Source organism: Neovison vison, chromosome 8, assembly GCF_020171115.1.
Source record: "Neovison vison isolate M4711 chromosome 8, ASM_NN_V1, whole genome shotgun sequence".
Lineage (NCBI taxonomy): Eukaryota > Metazoa > Chordata > Mammalia > Carnivora > Mustelidae > Neogale > Neogale vison.
The window spans coordinates 94,594,981-94,618,224 of record NC_058098.1 but is presented as its reverse complement, the minus strand read 5'-3'; the positions used below and the strand labels follow the sequence as shown (position 1 = coordinate 94,618,224).

Below are 23,244 nucleotides of genomic sequence, written 5' to 3'. Positions count from 1 at the left end.
AACCCAAAACAGAAACATAGATGAGAAAAAAGCCATCTCTGTTTTGTTCCCACATATGCCTCATTTACATCAAAAGCTGATGGCCTTTGAACTTTATGCAGGTGGCAGGAGGAGACCAGGCCAGGCTCTACTGTTGCTGTTAGTGAGGGCTTCAGGGGTGCACTTACAACACACGGTGGGAGGGCAGGGTTAGAGTGAGCCTTAAATACCAGTCTGGGCCTGGCTCAAGGGAGTGGGGATGGACAGGGGGGAAAAAAGGACCCACTCTGAATTTGAGTGCAAAAAATAAATATAAAATTTATTAAAACACCCACAATATTTTAAAGATACCAGGAGTAATACAGTTCACAAACCCAGTTGTTTGTGTAAATTATAATAAAATACAAATCAAAAAAGGATACATACTTGCAATTTCTAGGCACCCTAAATTAAATTTACTGAAACACTGGGGGAGAAGGGAGGGTAAGGAGGGGTAGCTCAGGAGGCAAACCAATAAAGTGGGAGGAAAAAATATTAACAAAAAGGTAAAAATTATACAAAATAAAATTATCAGCATAAATTTACTGTACTAAGAATATCTACAGTTTAATAATACACATCCTATTGCCTTGAGACATTGCAAAAATCTACCATTCATCCATCAACCCCAGATAAACTTCATTTCAAGTAGCCACAGTTACAAAGTCAAGACGGAATATTCAAGTATGGTTGTTAAGTTCACCTCCATTGGAAGCCAAGTAACCAAACAGGAATTCAAAGAGAGAAGAAATAAAACACATCAAAAAGCTATAGGGGTTCTAGATTAAGTCTAATGCATTAATATGCCACAATATGACCTGCCCTTATTTCTTTTTATAATTAGAATATGCGAAAAAGAAATGACATCACTCCTGTTTTTCTCCTCCTTTTTCCCCTCAAAAGAAAAAATAAAATAAAATGAAACAAATAAAAAAAGGTACTGGAATCAAGAAAATTTTGGATGTTCAAATGAGCCAAATAGTATTTTTCAATCCCCATGTGAATAGTGATGAATTTTCCCTGAATGACGACGGGTAGTCAAAATGAGAAGAGCGCAAATGACACCACTACAAAAAGCATCCCTGATATCAGAAGAGAAGCAAACGAGGAAGTCGGCCAAATCACGCACTGATCCTTAGGCCCAAAGCAACTTTAGACCTTGCATTTCTGTGCTGCAGCCTCTGCTCAGGGGAGAAGCCTATTGCTCTGCTCTGTGGGAGGAAGGGCCGGGAGCGCCAAGACAGGGTCGCACGCGGAAACTCTCTACGCACACATGGGGTGGGGCCGTAGATAACCTATGCTGGGGATACGCACCTCAAAAAATTTTGGTCCAGGGTGTGTCCAAGTTGGCCGCGTACTCCAGCAGATGCAGCTGGCTGATCAAGTAGGTTTTGAGGAAGTCATGTCAAATGACAGCAACAATGCCTGCCAAAGCTCAGTGAAATGGGCACGGGAGATTCACATTGTATCCGAAAGCAAAACTGACCAAGAAAATGAAAGAAAGTCAACCACACTCCTTCCTTTCGATGTTCTGCCATGATTAACTGCCGAAGAGTGAAAAATAAAACGACCCCAGATGTTTCAAGGTCAAGTCAGTCAGCGGATGGACAACCTGCAGGTGTCAGACCCTCACGGAATCTACTTTACTGAAGTTGTCACAATGTCCTGTTTTTGAGGTATTTAAAAAAATTACTGTGACAGTGGATGACACAAAATGAAGCTTCCTGTTATGTTTCTCCAACATCAACTTTTGTGGACCCAAGAGAAAATGGAGAGTAGCACCAACTAAAAAGCAGCCTCAGTGGCATCAAGTGAGCAAAGAAAGCTCCTTCCTTTAGTTGGACACGAGGAGGGACAGGCAGGAGCAGCGCTGGGGCCAGGGTTGGGGGGAGCAGAGGAACGAGCCTGCTGCGCACCGGGGCCCTGGCCAGTGCCAGGGGAGGAAGGAGGTCCCTGTGGAACGCCTTGGTAGGTGAGGGCCTTTGAGACCCTCAGCGGTGCCTTCTTGGCACCCTGGGCTGCAGGGGAAAGTGTGTGTCCCTGGCTATGAGAATGCCTGCCATGGTAGAAGGGGCAGGAGTACCAGACTCCCCTTCCTCAAAAGAAGCCCTTCACCCTTCCTTTCTCCTCAGGCGTGAGGGGACACACGTGTCACCAGAGCCCCTGCCAAGCCAGGCAAGCCCACTCCCGTCACTGTTAGGGAGCCGACTGCCTTCAGAACTTGCCTTTCTGTGTTCGGCCACCAAGGGAAGAAGAATAAAACGAAACAGAAAAACTGCTCAGAGCAGGTTTTAGCACGGTAAACAGAGGTCTAGGAGACAGCACCAAAAGGGGGAGGGGGGGAAGCCAAGAGAGACTGGAGCCCACCTTGTTTTTGGTTGGTTATGGTTTCAGAACCTTGATAGCACCTCAGCAGGACAGGATCAGGGACAGTCACATTAAAACACCATAGCACCATTTTATTTAGACTATTTCAATTCATAAAAATGCTTCCTAGTCCATAAAACACACTTCCGTAACAAAAGGAAAGAGATTGGTTGAGGCACGTCAGGGATATTACTTAAATTTTCCACCAGCATCGCCTTGGTTTTGAGATCTGGCGGTGGGTCAGCTTCACAAAGTCTAGCTGGATTTCTCTCCATGAAATCAGGTTACCATCTACTCATCAACCGTCTTCACACATCTAGGGCTGTTTGGGACAAAGCCCTTGAGCTCTGCTCCTTTCCTGGCTTTAGCACTTAAAAATCCCTTGCTCTATAAACTACCATTTCCACAAGAGGCTGGTGGAAGGACCAAGAGGGGCAGGGTATGATCTCTTTCCATGCACACCACGGTCACCCCGGCGAGAGGGCAAGCAGTACCCACGAAGCCAGCATGTGGGAAACTTAGGCCCTAGCAAAACAACAACAACAAAAAACAAAACACCTCCAAAACAAAAACAAAACCCCCCAAAAACAACAAAACAAAAACCCAAACGACGACAAAAGAAACAATGAAACCTCAAAATCCACGCAACAACTTTAGTCAAGATTTCTGATAATGGGTTCTTGAGCTAGCACCAGTTATTTTGTGAGAACCTGCCGCAAAGCGATTTATTATTTTAAAAATCTCTTAGCACAGAACTTTGCAAGCACTTCCCTTGCATGCAGAAGGCAGGGGAAACCAAACACAGGGGGACCCAGATATCTGCACTGCATGTGGCTGGCGTCTGTGGACAGGGCACACTGGGGAGAGGACTCTAGGACTCCATCGCTTCTCATTGCTATAATATTACTCTACAACTTGGTCATGCTGTTAGGTTCTTTAGTTGCAATGGCTTTATTTTTCTTCTCATGATAAAAATGTCTGTTAATCATCTTTAGGACTTAAAAAATGATAGTGCCAGTAAAAAATAAAAATTTGATTTTTCTCTTTAAGAAACCTTCAGCAGCAAGGGGGGGGAATAAGGAGCTGTGCATAGTTACTTTTTAAATATACGTCTAAAGCATGCTAATTTTAATGACTGAGATTTGAGGTAGGTTATACATGTAGTGTGTAAAAATCAGCATGGACTCGAGCATGGCAACAGCACCACCTAATCTGTGAAACACCATTGTCAGGGGAACGGGAACATCCAATGGAGACCGCCTCTTGACTCAGCTCTCAGCAGCCTTGGTGCTAGTCTAGAAAGTTACGGACCAAAGGCTGTTGGGGCTGCGGGGACAGACATCACATGCTTTGAGCCTGTATCGGTTTCTCCTTTCATCTAATGGCTTTGCTACCAAAGGGTGACGAGGGGAAGAGAATATTTAACAGACATCAGGAAGATTCACACATGCCAAGTATCCGAATCACCTGGGTTACACTCGGGACCTTCCAAACCAACAGCCAACCTGGGGTTTTCCCGGGTCATACAGACGGTCACATTCTCCAAATGGTTCGTAAAATATTGTATTTCTTGCTTAAGATCATTTAAAATGAAGTTTTCAAGGCACCCCCGCATCTACCTAAGCACGGAGTCAAATGAGACCTGCATAAAAGTACTGATGCGATAAGCAAAATAGCATTTAAAGGACCCAACTTTTCCTCAAAACTAGAAAATTAGCATGCTTATTAAAGACTCTGCTTCCTTTAGCTTGTCAAACTGAAGGTCAGAGGTTTTCCTATAAATCTGAGTTCTGAATAATTCTAAATCCTGATAAGCTCTTGGGTATTTATTTCAAAAGCAATAATATTTCATTTTTGTCCTGTAAAATAAATGCAACTTTACAGAATATGGTAAAAGTGAAGGATAGACAAAGCACGTTAAATATTCAGCTACTATTTACAATTTCTCCCACAATTACATGTTAAAACATACTTTTTTTTTTTCAAGTTGCTGTTTAAATCTAGGCAAAAGTGCTTAAAAAAATCTTTCACTATGTACAGTTAAAACCAGACCACATAAATGCTCAGGACATCTGACAGCGACTCCCCGCCCGTGCATCTGACCAGTTACAGCAAACACCCAGCGGGTCGGTTCTCAGCTCTTACACAAGGCACCTGGAAGCTCAGGAACTTGCCTTCAGCATCGTCATCTGATTGTTAAACTCGTTTTACGAAGACCCACGTCTGAATAAAACTGCTCAATAAATATCGGACCTATATCTCAGGGCTTGGTTGTCCTTCACCGTGTGGCCACGGTCCCCTCCGTGTGTCCTGCTGAAGCCTCCCACTCACCACGCACATCCACACGGGCAGCCAGATGGAAACGTCGCTCACACCACAGGAAAAACACACACGCCAGGGAGTCTGACTTGCTGTCCACGGAAGTTCCACCAGCCACGCCCAACCTCTCTGACAACGTTGCAAAAATGAAGCACCACATTCTCATTTCAAAGAACCAAACGAATGCACCAGAATTTTAGAAGGGGCCAGTTGAGGAGGGGGGTGGGGAAGGAAGGAAAGGAGAAGATGATCAAATCGAGAAATGGCACCAATTAGGGAGGAAAATCATAGCTACCTGCTGAAAACATTGGACTCCTGCATTTTAAAATTGCTGAGGGTAAGCCCAGCCCCGCCCGGGAGAGCGTGGAGAGGGTGGGCCTGGGTGGGGAGGCCTGCACCATTGTCTGATGTGGAGATCCAGGAACAGAGATGCGCTAACTGCTGTCACGCGGCGGGGCCCGGGCTCCCGCAGGACGCCACCCGCCCGGAGTCCCAGCTCGGTAATACAGCACCAGGCTCTGCACAGCGCCGCGCCATGGGCCAACGCTGGCTTTTCACAGCTTGGGTTCAGCTTCTTGTTTAGAGATACAGTAGCCCTTTTTCAAGATCAGCATAGGCTTTGGGGCAATTTTTTTTTTTTTTTAAACAAACAAAAAAAAACCTGCCACTACGACAAATTCCTTCAGCCCAGCATTCATTGGCTTGTCAACCCGGTGGAAAGGGCTCCAAAGAGCCTCTCAACTCCAGCTCCTGCAAGGAGGTGCTGCCTGGGGAACCGTGACATCATGGGGCTTGATCGACAATGGACAGAGGATTCAGTGTGGAGACTAGCAAGCTCGAAGCTGTCTACTTCCAACCTGGTTTCCGGGGGAAATCGACGCCAGCAACTCCGGTGCCTGGCCTGGGGGTGCGCCTGCCTCCCGGTCCCCGACTCCAAGCCGGTGACTGGAAAAGGGACCCCGGATATTTCTTTACAGATTCTCCCATCCTGCTGGAGAGGACGGAAGCTGTCCTGAGGGCTCCCTCCCCTGAAGGGAAGGCGTAGCGGTCAGGAGGGATGGACCGGGCGGCTACAGTCTGCACTTGGCGCGTGAGGGGCAGATGGCTGAGAGAACCTTGCCAGCTCCCAAGAGGGCCAGGCTCGCAGGGCCCAGCAAGACTGGGCAGGAATGCGCGCTCTTGGCCTTTCCCGCCGCTCCTTTACCATTACTATTGTCGCTTTTTAAAAAATCCAATAAATACACATTTTAAATGGAATTTAAAACTACTCCTTTGTGAAAGGACACTATAAACTTTCTTTCCATTATTGTGATATACAAGGATAGAGTTTTAAAAACAAGAGGAAATAAAAGCCCCCCCAACAAGGTGGGGGGAGGGGAGAAAAAAACCAACATGGAGATATAAATAGTAAGATCACGAAAAAAATCACCCGACAGCCGTAGTTTCTTCTTCAAAGTGCTGGGGAAGTTGGGGAAGGGAGGGGCGGGTCAGTTCTGAGGTTTGGACCATAAATACATATATATGCATATCTATATATGTATATATAGATAAAAAGACTTCTGCACCCCCAACCCGCCCCCAGGTGTGAGGGCAAAAGCACCACAGAGGCAGCTCGGGCCGGGCCCGACGCTGAGGTACACTGGCTCCCTGGCACCGGGCACCTAGATCCAGCGGCTGTAGGGGCCAGTGACCTTCGTGTAGGCGTAGGAGGACACGGTGACTGCTGAGTCTGTGGGCACGGCCAGCGCCTGCCGTGTGGGGACAAGCCCCTTTTTCTCCTTATGCTGGGGCTCGGCCACCATGGCGCCCCCCCATTTGCGCTTCTTTCCGTAGAGCTTGGCCTCCTGCTGGCCCAGACCCAGCCGGGCGGCCTCCTCCTGTCGCGCCCGGGCCCTCTCCGCCAGCTGCTTCATCTTGGCCTCCCAGAGGGCCAGCCCGTGGTTGGGCTGGTTGAGGTTCTTGTGCTGGTAGAAGACCAGCGAGATGCGGGTAGGGTGGCAGCGGTTGGGTTTCTTGAGGGGCGTGGTGGCGTGCAGCTCCCGCCGGGCACACTCGATAAGGATCGAGCCGTGAGCAGGGGCCACGGCCACACCGCCGATGTTCTCGTCTAGGAAATTGTGTTCACTGTCGGACCAGAGCTCTTCCTCCTCCTCCACGCCCCCACTCTTCTCCTCCTTCACCGCCCCCTTGTTGGGGGGGTCCTCGGCTGTCCCCTCCTCCAGGCTGAAGGGATCCCACAGCTTTTCCTCTGACTTCAGGGCCCCGAACAGTTTCTCACTGGAGCCCAGGGGCACGCCGAAGGACGGCCAGGCTTTGTCCAGCTGGCTTGCCCCCGGGGTTGGAATCCTTCCCTCCTCTCCTTTCAGGGGGCTCCACAACTTGTCTTGGAACCCAGGACCGCTTTTCAGGGCAGAGCTGAAATCCCCGGCCCCAACTCCCCAAGGCTTCTCAGTCAGGCTGGGACCGGCCAAGGCCGAGGTGTTGTTCCCAAACTTGCAGGGGCTCCACGGTTTGCCTCGAAGCCGTCCTCCGGGTTGGGGTGCTGGCTGCTGCCCCTCCCCAGAGAACAGCCCCCACTGGCCATCCGGGAAGTGAGAAGGGGTCAGGCAGCCGGTCCCATAAGAACTGAGCTTGTCGGGGATGATGGCAGGGCTCTCGCCAGGATGGAACACACCCCAGCTGCCGCCCACACTGTTAGTCCTCTTGGGGGACATGCTTGCGCCTCCTGAGTACTGTCCCCAGAGGTGATTGGGCCCCCCATTCTGAGAAGCCTCGGGCAAAGGTGTTTTGCCCATCTTACCAGGGTCTCTGGGTATAGACTCAGCCTGGACCAGGGGGTCCACTGGCTCTTGCTTGATGGATCTGTTGTAGCAGTTGGAGCTCTGTGCAAAGGGAGAGGGGTCCCTGGATGCTGGGTGGATCTGGGGAGCCTTGGGAAGCAGATACTCCTTGGGGCCTGGGTAAGCAGGCTGCTGGTGGTGAGGAGTGGGGTGGTGGGTGTCCGTGGGAACAGCCTGGCCAGGCAGCTCGGCAAACTCAGCACCACCGTAGGCCGGGCTCAGGCTGTTGTGCAGAGCGTGGAGGTCTGGCTTCTTCTCAAAGCTGCTGCTGCTGCCACCGTGTCCCCAGGTGCCAGGACCCAGGAACTGTGAGGGGAAGACGGGGTTGCTGGATGGGAAGCCATAGTAGCTGAACGACGGAAGAGCGTACTTGGAGTGAAAGCCGTTGACGGAGGTCAGGCCGGGCTGTGCATAGTAGGAGTGGTAGGAGTACACGCTGTTCACGCTGTAGGGGTCGGAGGGCCGGCAGCTGCCCAGCACCGAGTAGCTCTCCACCACCGCATTACCGCTGTACTTGAAGGAGCTGAAGTGGTTCTGGGGCTCCACTTTGAGGGAGGGCTTCAGGCCTTGCTGGGGAAGTCCACCCTTCAGGGCCAGGCCTGGGGAAGACAGGAGGCAAGACAAAGAAGGAGCAGAGAGAACCACAGCCCACAATGGGCCCACGGCCTGAGGACTGGGGATGGAAGCTCCCTCTTCCCGAGGGGCTCCCAGCCCCACAAAAGCCCCAGGGAAAAGCGGCTGCCAGAGCCCACAGGCCGCCTGCAGCACTCCTGGTGAACCCTGCAGGTCTGCACAGAAGCTCCAGCCACCGCGTGCTGGCCTCTGGCCGGACCAGGATCCGCGGATGAGAGAGCAGCCCCATACCCCACTGCGGCCCATGCGCCTGGGGCCCCAGCACACTCTGCAGACACTACGGCAAGCTGGAGGAGCCCAGCTCCTCTGTGGGAAGATGGGACCCCCCACCCCACTCCGGTGTCCTGGGGCTGCCACGGATACTGTGCTGACTTAAAGTTAAGATACCACGGGGTTCAGATGGCCCAGAGAGGCCCAGGGACTCCGGTCTGGAGTTCCCTCGCCCGGCAGGAAGAGGGGCAGGGAGGGAGCTGTCCAGGGCCACCCCCCCATCCATCTACCCCCGCCCCGACGGTGCCACCTCTGGTGGGCACCCTCTCCTCACACACCTGGGTCAGTGGTGACGCCGGCCAGCTCGAGGGCCTCCTGTTTGATCTTCTCAGGAGTACTCAGCTTCTCCTTCTGCATCTTCTTCTTCTCGGCCGCCGCCTTCCTGGCTTCCAGCTGCCGCTGGCGGCACGACTTGGCAGGCTCAGGCAGGCGCCGGACCTCGCGGGGGAAGGCGGTGAGCACCTGGATGGCCCCGCTGCCCACCTTGGCGTTCTGGTTCTCCTCACTGCCGAACTCATCCGTGTTGGCCATCTTGTACAGCGGGAGCACGTGCAGCTGCTCGTCCTCGGGGATCTTGCCCACGCAGCGATTGTCTTCCTTGGTCAGAGTGCAGACCTGGCCAAGCAGAGAGAGGAAGGGAGAGTGTGTGGGGTCGGGGTTGCCGAGCACATGCAAGGAGGAAGGGGCTGAGCGTTGGCATGCAAGAGCTCCCCCTGCCCCGCCCCGTCCCGACACTGGCCATCCACTCTAGAGAGAGTGTCTAAAAGCGCGTTCTGCTGGTTCTCAGAGTAACACTATCACCAGCATTAGAATCTGCCATGCAGCTTTCAAAGTGCATCCAATCACTTTGTCTCCTGTGACCCTCGGGCGAGGGAGAGGGGAAGAGATGACTGGCCCAAGGTCCCGCGGCTGGGAAGGGGCCGGTCAGGATGGGCAGCCGTGCTCTGCCTCCAGTGAGACACTTGTCCTGACACCTCGTCACCTCGCTGAGCCTCAGACCTCACCCCGTTCTCCTCTGTGTCCTGAACACGCAGCGTCCTTTGGCTCTTTAAAATGCTTCGTAATAAAAACTACCTGTATTGCTTGTAGAAAATTTAGGCCAGCAAAAAGGAAATAATTATCTCAATAATCCCACCATCCAGAAATAATCACTATAAACATGTTGATCATATTTGCATACACACAAACCCACACTCACTCTTTGGTAATGACACTGAATCGCATTATGCATACAGCCTTATAGTAACTTCTTTTTAAACCCAGTATGAAGATTTCCTTATGAAATAAGGAAAATTATTCTTCCCCAATGTGATTTCAGAACTTGCATCATATTTTTCTGTTATCAATGTGTTCATGTGAACCTTCATCACTATTAAAACTTGTTTCCATCTCTTCCCTACCATAAACAATACTTTTACACTTTCAGCTAAATCTCCTAAAATATATAATTCCTTGAAATAAACTCTGTGAAGTCAAGGGCCACATGTTGCCAAACTGCCCTGTGCAACGGGTCTCCTCAGTGCTCCCCTCATCCTGGGATGAGGGGAGCTTCTGTCTTCCTACACTTTTGCTTATAATTTTGCCATTCACTTCTGAAAAACATTTTGTTCATTACAGAAATGTGTCTCATTGTTGGTCTGCATTTCTCTGATTACTAACGAGGTTTGATTTTTTTTTTCCTCTCAAGTTTACTCTTTACTGTTGTGTTGACTATATTTTATTTTCTGTGTTCTTGATGTTTTGCCATTTGGGGCCTTGACCCTGGAAGGGCTTTCCTACCCCCAAGACTAGCTAATGCCTAGAGATAGCAAATCACCTCCTTTGGGTGCATGCTGATACACAAACCAACCAATCCAGAGCCTACAGCCAGCTCTCTCTCTTTATCAAACTCTCGCACCCTGAGCCAATATTCCCGCTGCCCTACATCACCCAGGGCCAGGGAAGGCAATGGGGGGCCACCCCTATGGCCCAGAGTGCCAAGAAACTCCAAACTCTCCAATCCCCACTTACTCAGCCTTCTACTCTGCCTTGCCCACTCCTTCCCATAAAATCTCCAATAAAGTCTCGGGCCACGCTCTCCCCTCTCACCCCCTGCCCCTGCCCATCCTGCAGCTTCCGCATGGCCCGGCAGGTGCCTCTGAATGCTGAGGATGAACTTCTGCCCTCCTGATGCTCACATCTGTGTCTTCAGGTCATACTCGAGTCAAACAAACCTTGGGTGTATTTTAATACCACTGTCTTCTTTTTCTCGTGAGTTTTATGCCTTTTGCCCATTTTTATATTAGACTATTCATTTTAATCATTTATGTAATCTTTGCATATGAAGATTATCCTGCTCTTTGTCACTGTTATGCTGTATTCCAGTTTGGATTGGCCTTTCAGTTTTGCTCGTAGGGTTTTATTATTGAACAGAAACAGTTGATTTTTGCGAAATTAGCTGTAGTTCTGCCTCCCATCTACAACTTCTCCTCTGCTGTCATACTCTACCATGTAGGTTTCTTCCCCACATACATGGGGCCTGTGTGACTTAATCTGCTCTGACCAGGCCCCGCGTACCTTCTGGGTTGGACTGACCACCGCCCTGCTTCCAATCATTCCCTGAAACCTAGTTTAATAAAATAGCAAAAGTAAAGGCAAAGGAGGAGTGATGACAGAAGCAGTCACCACATACATACACACCTTATCTCCCTAACAGACACACTTTATCCATGTCAACAGCTAAGGCTATCCTTTTTTTTTTTTTAAAGGTTAGTCACAAAGATAAAATTTAAATGGGTGAGAAATATAAAAGATACTCAACCTCTCTAGTCCTAAAACAAACACAAAGTACCATGAGATACATTTGCCACTCAGGCAGGCAAAAACTCAAGAAACTGAGAAAGGTCTGTGTTGCCAGTAAGCACCCCTCTGAGCCTAGAAATGTCCTGGCCCCAGGACCTCGAGGTTATCCCAGCACTGCACCAAGATTCGGTAAGCCTGGAGCCCCCCTCTGCTTTCTGGAGGGGGCATGTGGAAGCACTCACTGTCCATCCAGAGGGGGGCGGTCAAATAAACGATGGCAAAGCCATCCATCCAGCCTGAGCACAGGCTGAAGTGGATCTACACCCAGCGATACAGAAGTTGTCCATCGTGTACTCCTGAGTTGAGAAGAGCAGGTCATGGAGCAGCACATACGTATCATGTGATCACATCTGTATAAAACGTGTAGAGCTGTCCGCACGCGCGTGCACACACGTTCAGGTGCCTGAAAGGATGGTCACCCTAATGCTCACGCTGGTCATGTCCAGGAGATTTCAGGCAATTTTTACTTTATACCTTCTTAAACAATGAATAGGTTTCTTAATCAGAAAAAATACTGCTCATTTTGAAAAAAGTTTGCTTTTTTTTTTTTTTTCACTCCAAACTCTACAAGCTCTGGGACTGAAGTAACCTCACCGTGCTCCAACCTCCCAGTGTCTCCTCCTCCTCCCCTGACCCTCTCCGAAATCCTGCAGGTCCCTCCCTTTCTCTGTCTCCGCTGGAAACCCTCCCTGTACAGTGTAGACAGATGCCTGCCCCACCTTGCTTTGAGCCTTGGACATAAGGAAGGAGGACAAGGCAGAGAAATACGATCTCAGGGCTATGCCATCAATCCTGGTGTCAGACCCAAGTCACACTCAAACTCTGGGAGCCCCCTTTCAGATGACCTGCCAGGGCCTCTGCTACAGTTCCCCAGGGAGCCCTGCCTGCCAGGACCCAGGACAAAGCAAAGCAGACAGCTGGCATCATCCCTTCAAGGAGGTCCACTCAAGCCCAAACCTCCCCTCTTCTCCAACTGTACTCATTCTGCTGGTGACCGCACCTGGCCTTATGGCTGTTTAAGTGTGAGCTACGTGCTCTCCAGACGCCCCCTCCCCTGCATACTCGGCACGTCTATGTGGGCAGACAGCAGGCCTCTCAGGAGAATTTCCCTCCAAACTGGCTTCTCCTGCTAGTCTCCAGCTCAGTGTGTCACCCCAACACATGTCCTGGTGCTCAAGCAAAAAGTCTTGGGTGGTTCTCTTGCATCTTCCCTCTCCTATCCTGCATCAACACTCCCTTGACTGGACCTTCAAAATCACCCAGAGTCATCCCATTACCCTCCTCCTCACCCTCCCTCCTGCCCCAGCCCTCTCACCTCTAGCCTAAACATTGTCCCAGCCTTCTAATTGGCCTCCTCCTCTGCCCCCGCCATCCACCACCTCCACATACTTCTATTTGCCAGTTGCAGGAGGAAGCTTCTAACTTCATAAATGAGATCCTACCGTTCTTGGCTGAAGAGCCCTCCAGGGCTTCCCATCACACTTTGAGCATAGCTCGCAGCTCTGTCTGCCTTCCGGCTCCCTGTGTCTTGATCCCACCCTGCCTCCGAACCTTTGCCTGTGCTGGTCCTCCTGCCTGGAGCACTCCACCCCCAGACGCTCAATCCCTCACTCTCTCGTTTCATTCACGTCTCAGCTCAGCCATCCCTTCTCAGAAAGTCCTCTCTGCCCACAGCATCTCAAACAGCATCTGCTCTTTCCCCTTCCTCTACTCCATCTTCATCGGTACCAGACATGAACTGTATCACATCCTTGGGCAGGGCCTAGTCCATTTTATTCCCCAGCATCTAGACCAGCTCAATAAACATTTGCTCAATGGGTGCCTCAAGAGATTGTTTGGATTTAAATCCAAGTGTTCAGGGAGACCTGGGGCCATCTGTAGATAACGGAGGGCCTACAGGTATCCAAGAGCCTGCGCTCTGCAGCACCCGCATGAGACACAGAGCCAAGGCCAGCCTGGTCCAAGCATTCCGGTCCACGTGTTTCTCAGAGAAGTGAGCAGGAGCAGTCAGGCAGGGCACGCCTCCTGCAGATCTGAGACTCTTGTCTCCAGGTTCCTCCCTACTCTGAGCTCACAGGTCTGCACAAACCAGTCCCCGTCCCAGAATCATCCCGCAGGGGGCTCAGGGTTCCTTACCACAGTGCACCCATTGTAGAGGTTATGCTGGTCCTTGTGGGCGTGGGCACAGAAGTCCATGCAGGCCGTGACCCCCGAGAAGGGCCGCCCTTCCTTCAGCCCCAGACGGCAGTCAATCGCTATTTCCTCATTGGTCACCTGTGTGGACAGCCAAGGAGAACTGCTTGTGTGACCTGAGGTCAGTGGCCTGGATTCTGCACCGGGGAGGCTAGGTCTTGGGGGGGGTGGGGGAGGTTAAGGACTGCGGCTGCCTTGCACATGGGCTGCAGAAGGTAGGCTTTCTGGCTGAAGACCCTGTAGAAATGATTTCCTTCTGAGTTACCTCAAGTACCCCCCCCCACATCATCCGGGAGATGCAGGGGCAAGAGGACAGAGAAGCTGGAGCCTCCCCGGGAGAAGCCAGACCAGAGGAGGTGAGAGAGGAATAGGCGAAGAGGCATGAAAGCAAGGGATAGAGGAGAGATGGTCTGGGATGCCGTTAGCTCAGTGTAAAGAAAGGATCTTATTCAAGACCTCCACTGTCGCTGTCTCGCTAGCCGAGCTTTCCCGTATGGAACACCATGGGAGGAGGACAGAGATGTGGATGACCCGTGGGCAGAGAAAGGCCCAAGACCCCATACCTGGTTCTGATAGGCCTGGGGGGCCAGCCTCTTGTACAGGGGAGCGACTTCAGTGGCCAGGTCCTGGAAGCTCTTCCGGAGTACTTCCTCCTGTGGGAAGAAGAGCCGTCACACACACTCTGACAAGCTCTTGTCAGCCCCCCCGACAAGCTCTGTACGCTGGAAATTGACCTCCATTCTGGACCACCAACCACTAGGCTGCTGGGAAGGTAGAAGTTAGGTGCCATCAGGGGTCTTGACAGAGTTCCCTCAGGAAGGGGCACAGTGCCATGTCCGTTTTAAAGCTGGAGACATGGAAACTCAGGAAGTCTCGGCCTGAAGGTCCAGCCCCTGGACTGCCCAGCTACTGCTCTTCCAGGCTGTCGCTCAGGGCAGCTCACAACCCATAAAACAGGCTGTTGGTTTTGAGTTCGGAGCATCCCGGGCCAGAGGTGTGGTGTGGCAGGCACGTAAAAGCAGGAGCAACAAATGTGGCTTTCTCTTTCGGTGTTACAGGCAGGGAGGTGAAGGCGAGCGGGGTGCTCAAGGTCTGTGCGGGGGAGTCCCCCAGCCAGCCAGGCCCAGAGCCCATCACCAGCCGGCGGCACAGCCTTCAGAGCCGTGCCCTGCAGACCTGCGCCATCGTGTGCCTTCGTCACCAGCCAGGCGCGGCTACCGAAATAAATGTGAATTTTAATTAAAGTGAAGAATCCAGTCCCCCTGTTTTACTAGTCAGCGGTTCCACGCAGCTCCCATGCTGTTTTTACAGAGAACGTTTCCCTCCTCAGGGGTGTTCCGCTGGCCAGTGCCGCCCCACACAGGGCAGCAGCATCCCCGCTGCGTTTGGTCAGGCTTCAGGTGTCCCCCCCCGGCCCTCCAAGGGGGCCGGCCAGAGGCCTCCTAGAAGGCCTTGAGCACAGGCATGCAGAGTTTACTCAGAGGAAAGAGGAAGACGACGGAAGAGAGAAAGAACCAAGTTTAGAGAAGTGGAAATGTGAGCGCGGGACCGATGGCAAAGCATCTGTCCAGCCGGGCGGCCCGAGCAGCCAGCCACCGCCGTCCTCTGGCTGCGGTCCAGACGCTGCCACCAGCACAGCGGGGCCAGGGCCAGCACAGTGCAGGGGTGAGGCTCAGGAGCTACGGGGAAATCCATGCCCAACTTCACCATTACTGCCACAGGGCCTTGGGCAAGCCATGTGCTTCCTCTACAAAGTGAGGAGCAGTAGCGCCCAGACCCTCGGGTGCCATGAGCCTGGCTGAGACGCACACCTGGGAGGCGCCAGCCCGAGCGCAGCAAGACGGAAGTGCACGGGAATGCTAGCTGACAGAACAGGGCGAGGGAGAGAAAAATGAAGGCAGTGCATTTTCTCTCCTGATAATTCTTACTTCCCATGGCCCCCGGACTCCTCTTGTCATTGAAACAATTGCATTCGCTGCTTCCAGGAGAGGGCGGACGCCGCCAGAAATAAAAGTCTAGTGTCAAACCAGACTGGTAGACTAGCTTGTGCAACAGTCTAAAAGCCAGGCTTCGGGGGCGCCGGGGTGGCTCAGTCGGATGGGCGTCCAACTCCTGGGTCATGATCTGGGGGTTGTGGGATTGAGCCTGGTGGCATTGGGCTCCGAGCTCAGTGGGGAGTCAGCTTCTCCCTCTGTTCCTCCCCCTGTTCTCGTTCTTTCTTACACTCCCACTCTCTCTCAAATGAATAAATAAATAAAATCTTAAAAAAAAAAAAAAAAAGCCAGGCTTTGAGGGAAAAAAGTTCTGCTTTGAAAATGCTTCCTTTTATTTCTGAAAAGCAGGGCTGAGAACTCTGAGCATTGTTTATTACATGTATAGTAGAAAAACACACGCCTGGGGCACCTGGGTGACTCAGTTGGTTAAGCGCCTGCCTTCGGCTCAGGTCACGATCCCAGGGTTCTGGGGTCAAGTCCCACATTAGGTTCCTTGCTCAACAGGAAGCCTGCTTCTCTTTCTGCCTGCCACTCTCTCTGCTTGTGCTCGCTCTCTCCCTGACAAACAAAATCCTAAAAAAAACAATACACACACACCCAAGGGGAGTCCCCATACCCATGGAAAAGGGGGAAACCCTCTGGTACAAGGAGCTTAGGGATATATGGAAGGTAGAACCAGGGATCAAGATGTTGCCTTGACCCCCACTAAAGGGTCCAGTACCCTACCTCACAGGTGTTCAGGCAGGAGGGTGGGGAGGCTGAAAGGGAAAGGACAGGGAGCCCAGACAGGTCTGCACCTTCTCTGCACTTGGAACTCAGAGGGGAGCCCAACTCTTGGAATGGCCTTCACAAGCAGGGCAACAGAGAGGAAGGGGCAGGGCGGCGGGCAGCCTGACCTGATGAGGCAGCTACTGAGAGGCCGTACTGTATGGACACCAGGCCAGTACCTAAGGGCCAGGCCAGGCTCCCAGAAAAGAGACAGCAAGGGCCCGAACAGGTGAACAGCCGCAGAGAGGTCACTGGCCGCCAAGCAGGATGAAGGTCACTCTGGGAAATCCAACACTGGCCCCAGAAAATGGCCCATGGCCTTGAGGCTCCCCTTCCTACTAATCATCCTACCCTCTGAAAGACATCTTGGCAAGAACGAAGAGATGAAATGACCCAGGAAGCGGGTCCCATTCAGATGTAGAATTTGAACATCTGCCATAAAGAGATGGTTTTAAAGCTGGAAGAGTCTGGGGTACCCAGTTGTCGTTAAGTCTAATCTCTCACTCCCCCTGCCCTCACGCCACACCCCACACGCCTTACCTCTTGGCAAGATAAGGTCAGTTCAAAAAAAACAAAGCAAGTTGCATTCTGCCCCCGTCTGAGTCCCACCTGCTGACCCGCCCTCCCCCCGGGGCATGAAGGCCAGCAGGTAGAGGGGGGCTGGCAGGAGGGTTCCCCCCACCCCACCGCTCACCTCCTTGGGGTTGTCCCCTGCGAGACGGAACTTGCGCGGCGTCTTGCTGCGAGCATATTTGCAGCCGTTGAAGTACATGCTCCAGGAACAGCCGAAGGAGAAGGAGGCGCCACAGGTGCTGGGGTCTTTGCCTTGGCAAGCGCAGGTCCGGCTGCAACAGACGTCCCACGTTAGGCACGCGGACACAGGCTTTGTTCGGAAACCTTCCTCCCTGCCCAGGGGGGAGGTCCTGCGGAGGCTTAGCGCCCGTGGCCTCCCAGTGACTGGGACCACATCCTGCCCCACCTCCGACTCCTCTCCTAAGTGTCCTGGGGTGGACGGTCCGCTCTGAGCAGCCCATGCTTCTCCTACCCCTGCAGGTGCCCCCGCCAGCAGTGGCATACTACTCAGCAGTAAAAAGGCACGAGCAGACACAAGCACAGATGAAGCTCGGGGCAAGAAGCCACACCCAAAAGGCTATGCTCGGTCTGGTTCCATTTATAGAACATTCTTGCAAAGGCAAACCTATGGGGACAAGAAGCATGATAGGCCATTGGTTGCCAAGGGCAGAAGAAAGGACTTTCTTGTAAAGGGGCGCAGGGGAATTGGGGGGAATGACAGAGCTGTTCCATTATCTGGATGGTGGCAGTGTTGGCTACGGCACTGTAAACATTAGTCCCTATTACATTGTGGGTTAATTAACTGCAATTTAAATAAAAATTTCAAAAAAAAAAAACCCTCTTCAAAGTATATACCTAAAAGGATGAATTTTTACTCTACTTTTTTAAAGCAAAAATACCTTAATTTTAAAACTGGGAAGAGACTCTAGGAGGGCAGGTTTCGTGATGACTACTGATGCCTTACACTTGGCGGGGGTCGCTCACACACTTTTTCACAGTTGTTCCAGCATTTGAGTCCCAAAGTCCGCGTGAGTTCAGCAGCAAAGCTGAGCCCAGGGAAGAGACCCTTTGCCGCCGGCACCAGAAGACCCAGGCCGGGATCATGGGGGAGCTGCTTTCATCACAGCCCTGACTGCAGGACAGGCAGGGCCTGGGGCGGGAGGAGAGAGTCCCCTGCATCTGCTGTCCAGCACCCTGCCAATGGCCACCTGGCCCAGCTGCCCCCACCCCTGCATGTGGGGACCCCCCCTTCCTGCCCTGCTCCCCACGTACTCATCATTGAGGCCACATCTCCGGCTGGTGGGGTTCCCATACTTCCGGAGGGTGTCGGTGAGCTCCTGGTAGAGGGTGTCTCCGAGGCTGCGGGGGATGCCCTCCCAGGCCAGGATGAGGATGACAATCACAGCGTTCTGGCAGTGGTGACCTGCCCGGTGCCGCACCAGGCATAGCAACTTCTCCTCCAGCGTGTGCCTACGGATCACCTGCAGGGATGTGGGCAGGGGCACACTGTTCACTGTCGGAAACTGGCCCCCTCGCTCCTCTGCCTGGGACATGATACCCCCTCACCTCTGCCCACCAGACCAGGGCGGGGGGTCTTTAGGGCAGTGTCGACAGTAACCACGCAGGCTGAGAGACCGCTATCATTAGGGAATAATAAACACAAACATTTTCTTAAGAGCAAAATAAAGAATAATTACTATAATAAGTTATTGATGAATTGCATAGGCTTAGAACTAAAAATATAGAGATAAAATTGTCAGTCAAGATATATTCAGAGATTTCTTTTTATGTCGTCCTAAAATATTTGCAGAGAAAATGTTGCTTATCTGTATGATTTTAGTTACAAAACAAGGGCTTTGGCACTATGGGAAAGTTTTGGGCAGTTTCTCAAAATGCATAACATGTCATTACCACATGACCAGGCAGGGGCCACTCCTAGGAATTTACCCAAGAGGACCGAGAGCGGGGACTGGAACAAGCATTTCCATGCTCCTGTTCAGAGCAGCACCAGTCACAGCAGCCCGACAGCAGATGCAACCCAGATGTCCATCAACAGACACGGATAAACAAAATGTGGCCTCTCCATACGTGAAATAGTCGTCAGCAAGGAAGGAACATCAGACACACACGATGACAGGGATGGGCCTGAAGAGCACTATGTAAAGTAAAATAAGCCAGATGCTGAAGAACAAATACTGTACAGGATTCCACTTACAAAGGGTACCTGGAACAGTCAGATTCACAGGGACAGCAAGTAGAATGGCGGCTGTCGGGGGCTCGGGGAGCAGAGAATGGGGACTTAGTTAACGGGTACAGGGTTTCTGTATTCTAAGTTTTGGAAATCCAGAGTGTGGTGATGGTTGCATAAGAATGTGAATGTAGGGGCGCCTGGGTGGCTCCGTGGGTTAAGCCGCTGCCTTCGGCTCAGGTCATGATCTCAGGGTCTTGGGATCGAGCCCCACAACGGGCTCTCTGAGAGCCCGCTTCCCTCCCCCCGTCTTTCTCTCTCTGCCTGCCTCTCTGCCTACTTGTGATCTGTCTGTCAAATAAAAAAAATCCTTAAAAAAAAAAAGTGAATGTAGCTGGTACCACTGTACACTTAAAAATGGTTAAAAGCGTCCATTTTACATTATGTATAATTTAACTTAATTTTTAAAGATTAGTAATGTCCCCCAAACCAATGACCTGTACACTCTGAGTGGACGAATTGTAGGGTATGTGTACTGTGTCTCAATAAGGCTCTTAACATGACGAGCAAGGGCCTGGGGCTCTGTACCCCATGGCTCCTCAGCCAGGCCCCCCCCCCAACTGCCAGAACTCCCACCTGGCTCCCACGGCAAAGGGCCCGGGAGCTGAGGCATGAGGTGGCTGACCTCTCCTAAGAACCCCAGCTAATTCCAGGAGCCAATGAGGGCCTATGAGGAGGGTAGACTGGGAAGGACTTCCAGGGAACAAGGACTCGAGGTGGCATTCCACGGAGAATCAACACGGGGGGCTCTCCTGAGGAGCTTCCTGCTCTAGAAGGGGAGCAGGTGGTAGGGGCGGAGGAGAGGGACAGGGAGGCCACGAACAGGCCTAACACAAGCCGAAGTGGATCACGAGCTGAAGCAGGGCCATGGCGGATGACATGGGAAAAGGAACGCATTCAGACACACGGAGGAGAGAGGAGACTTTGGGGCCCTCTGACTCCAGGGGCTGACGGACAGGAGAAAGTTTTAAATGCATTTTCACTTTTGTGGCAGGGGACAGTGGGTGGGTTGTGGGCTGCTTCTTGGCGAGTTAACTGGGAATGTGACCGGGGTGAGAGCAGTCAGTCCTCACAGGCCCCAGGAGATGGGTCTGGGGTCAGGAGATGCCTGTGCTGGACACACACTTGGTCATGAGTGTGTCAGTGCAGGAGACATCTGAAGAGGCAGCCAGAAAGGATAAATAAGGAGAGTGAGTCAGACGGGCAACGCGGGAGCAGTGCGGACAGACCACGGCCACTTGAAAAAGCAGCACTTGCCCTTCAAAAGGAATAAGCCCGGCCTTCTCTCCATCGACCAGTGCCTGAGGAGAATCTCAGCCTAGGTCACCCACCTCTTCCAACAGAGATCCAGACTTTTACACGAGATCTCTGCTTTAAAAATGTGAGCATTTTGGGGCGCCTGGGTGGCTCAGTGGGTTAAAGCCTTCGGCTCGGGTTATGATCCCAGAGTCCTGGGATCCAGCCCTGCATTGGGCTCTCTGCTCAGCAGGGAGCCTGCTTCTCCCTCTCCCTCTGCCTGCCTCTCTGCCTACTTGTGATCTCTCTCTCTCTGTCAAATAAACAAATAAAATCTTTAAAAATAAATAAATAAATAAATAACAATGTGAGCATTTACTCCAATGTTTTAAATCGTGGTAAGACACCGAGGACATAAAACTGACCACTTCCATGTGTGGTTTGGTAGCATCTGTTCGCTGCCATTGATGGGCACCTGCCGCCAGAACTCTCTCGCCCCAAACAGAAACTCTGTAGCCTCGTAACACTCTCTCCCCTCGCCTCCTTCCCCAGCCCGTGGCAACAAGCACTCGATCTGCTGACCCTCTGAGGAGGGCGACTGTGTGCAGAAACTCATACCCGTGCAGTCGTCCAGGACTTGTCCTCTGGTGACTGGCTTAATCCACTCCATGTAACAGCCTCAAGGCTCATGCCGGCTGCAGCAGGGATCAGAATTTCCTTTCAAATTTTAAGGGGCACTTTGCAGGCTAAACAAAACACATCCCTGGCCCACAAGTTCCTGCTTTGAGCCATCCCAGGGGAGCATACGTTACATGATTATTTTTTAAACTGTTTTTCTGGGAAAAGGAACTTATGAACGTGCAACGAAGCCTGCCATGAGAGGACTCGCTGTGTGACTGTCCGGGCGTGTTGTGAGCAGCTGCGCACATCCCAGGGACTGATAAGACAGCAGTCCCTGGGCCGCCAGGGTGGCTCAGTCGGGTAAGCGTCTGCCTTGGCTTGGGTCATGATCCTGGGGTCCTGGGATCAAGTCCTGCACCAGGCTCCCTGCTCAAAGGACAGCCTGCCTCTCCTTCTGCCTGCCATTCTCCCTGCTTGTGTGTGTGTGCACACGCATACTCTCTCTCTGACAAATAAATAAAAATCTTTTTTAAAAATTGCATAAAAAAAAAAAAAGACAGCAGTCCTATCACCAGGGTTCCTGAGGCACCACCGTCCACCTCTTGCTCAGTGCACGGGGCAGGGCACTGGCTCACAGCACCCGTGTGTGACCGTGTGTTCCGAGCACACAGGGAACCACCTTACCTGTCTGAGCTGAGATTGAGGCCATATCCTTTTGGTTTCCCAAGTGGCAAACACATAAACATGACTAGCACGAGCAGACAGCTCTCTGTGGCCATACCCTCACAGGCCTATGGCTACCCTCAAAAAAACCATTAGAAAACTGAGTAAAGTGGAGCTCCCTATGCACACTAGGAAAAGCCAGCAGGACTGAATGCACAAAGCGCACAACTGAAAGGCCCACGGAAGGGCAGGAGGACACCAACCAACACCTGAGCTCGGCAACACCAATGGCTCATAAGCCACCACAGAACCACAGACAGCCCACTCAGCTTCTGCGCAGGATTTCCCTGAGCACTGCACGCAACAGAAGCCCAAATCTGTCTTCCCACAGCTCCCACTCCTGGTACTCAGTTTCAACCCACGGGTTTCCCCAGGATACCCATTCCACCGTGCCCTCTACGGGCCTTCAAATACTGGCCTTCTGTCCCCAGTCATCGGTATGGACTGGCCCATGCAGCATCTCCACATTCTTCTACCGAAGGCCCACTTCTGCTGTCAGTGGCATGCCTCCGTTTATACTGAACCCTAGGAATGCGACCTGGGTCACTCCCCTACTCCCACGCTTGGCAACTTCCATATTCTGTATGGGCCACCTTACAACTGGCGGTTACCAGTGGGCTCCCTGGGCCATCCCACTGCTTTCTTAGATCCTTCCCCCAACACACATTTAGTGGGTACCCATGACGAGCCTCAGCTCTGTCCCTGAGATCCTGGCCAGTCAAGTCCTGAATTTGTCAGGCATACTACTTTTAGATGAACGTACGGGCTGGGGGCTCGGGCGGTGAACGAAGACATGCAGCTGGTTGGAAAGGGAAGCCTTTCCTCACTCCAAGGGAGCTGTGTGTTCATGCGGCCTTTTGCCTTTGCTCCCATGACTCTCCTCGCCAGAAATGCTTCTGCTCTCCCCTCGGGCCATTTATATGGCCCTGCGCTCACGGCCCCACAGTCGTGGCCCCATGCACACCCCCTCCTCCAAGAAACTGAGCCTCATGCTCCCCCCACCATGCACGTCCCTGGACTCTGGACTTCACAGCACTGTCTCAAAGTCAGACCTTGATGTTTCGGGTCTCTGATTTTATTTCCCGTGTCTCTACATCAGAAGCCGCTTGGGCACAGGCCCAGCTCTCTAGTTCCGGGCGCATCCCTCCACCGAGCACCCGGCACAGAGCCAAGCTCACGGCTACCTGACGACCCCATGGCTGCTCTGGAGCACAGACTCTGCAGGGACACAAAGGGCTCCTGCAGGACTGGAAGGACGAGGTCAGAAAACTGTGTGGGTGGGGGGGTCTCAGTCACCACTGTTGCCCCTGCTGGGACACTTAGACTGCCTCGAAGGCAAGAGTGGCTCAGAAGTCACGCAGATGCACGCGCCGCACACACACCCCCCGCCCCTGGAGGCCGAGCTCTTCTGCCACACGTGGGGCCCGGAGGTCCCGTGGTCCACAGGGACCTTGAGGGAGGCGCCGTCTCTGTGCCTCCCTTCCACCACGTCTCCAAACCATGGGGAGAGTCTGAACTGAACGTAATGACTAGAGCATTTCTTTTTTTTTTTTTTAAATTTTTTTTTTTTTAAAGATTTTATTTATTTATTTGACAGAGA

General features: G+C 52.2%; 1 protein-coding gene across 6 annotated transcripts in view; it reads right to left on the bottom strand.

The window, feature by feature from the left end:
- Nucleotides 1-271: 271 nt before the first annotated feature.
- The window catches only part of TET3 (tet methylcytosine dioxygenase 3), a 101,499-nt gene continuing 78,526 nt past the window's right edge, over nucleotides 272-23,244 (bottom strand). For all 6 annotated transcript variants that reach the window (XM_044261411.1, XM_044261413.1, XM_044261412.1 and 3 more), the window contains 6 exons: nucleotides 18,089-18,297; nucleotides 16,938-17,088; nucleotides 14,045-14,134; nucleotides 13,425-13,562; nucleotides 8,726-9,062; nucleotides 272-8,143 (listed from right to left, as the gene is read on the bottom strand). In XM_044261411.1, the coding sequence (XP_044117346.1) occupies nucleotides 6,366-8,143; nucleotides 8,726-9,062; nucleotides 13,425-13,562; nucleotides 14,045-14,134; nucleotides 16,938-17,088; nucleotides 18,089-18,297 (2,703 nt within the window). In that variant the 3' untranslated portion in view covers nucleotides 272-6,365. The remainder of the gene's footprint in view (nucleotides 8,144-8,725; nucleotides 9,063-13,424; nucleotides 13,563-14,044; nucleotides 14,135-16,937; nucleotides 17,089-18,088; nucleotides 18,298-23,244) is intronic.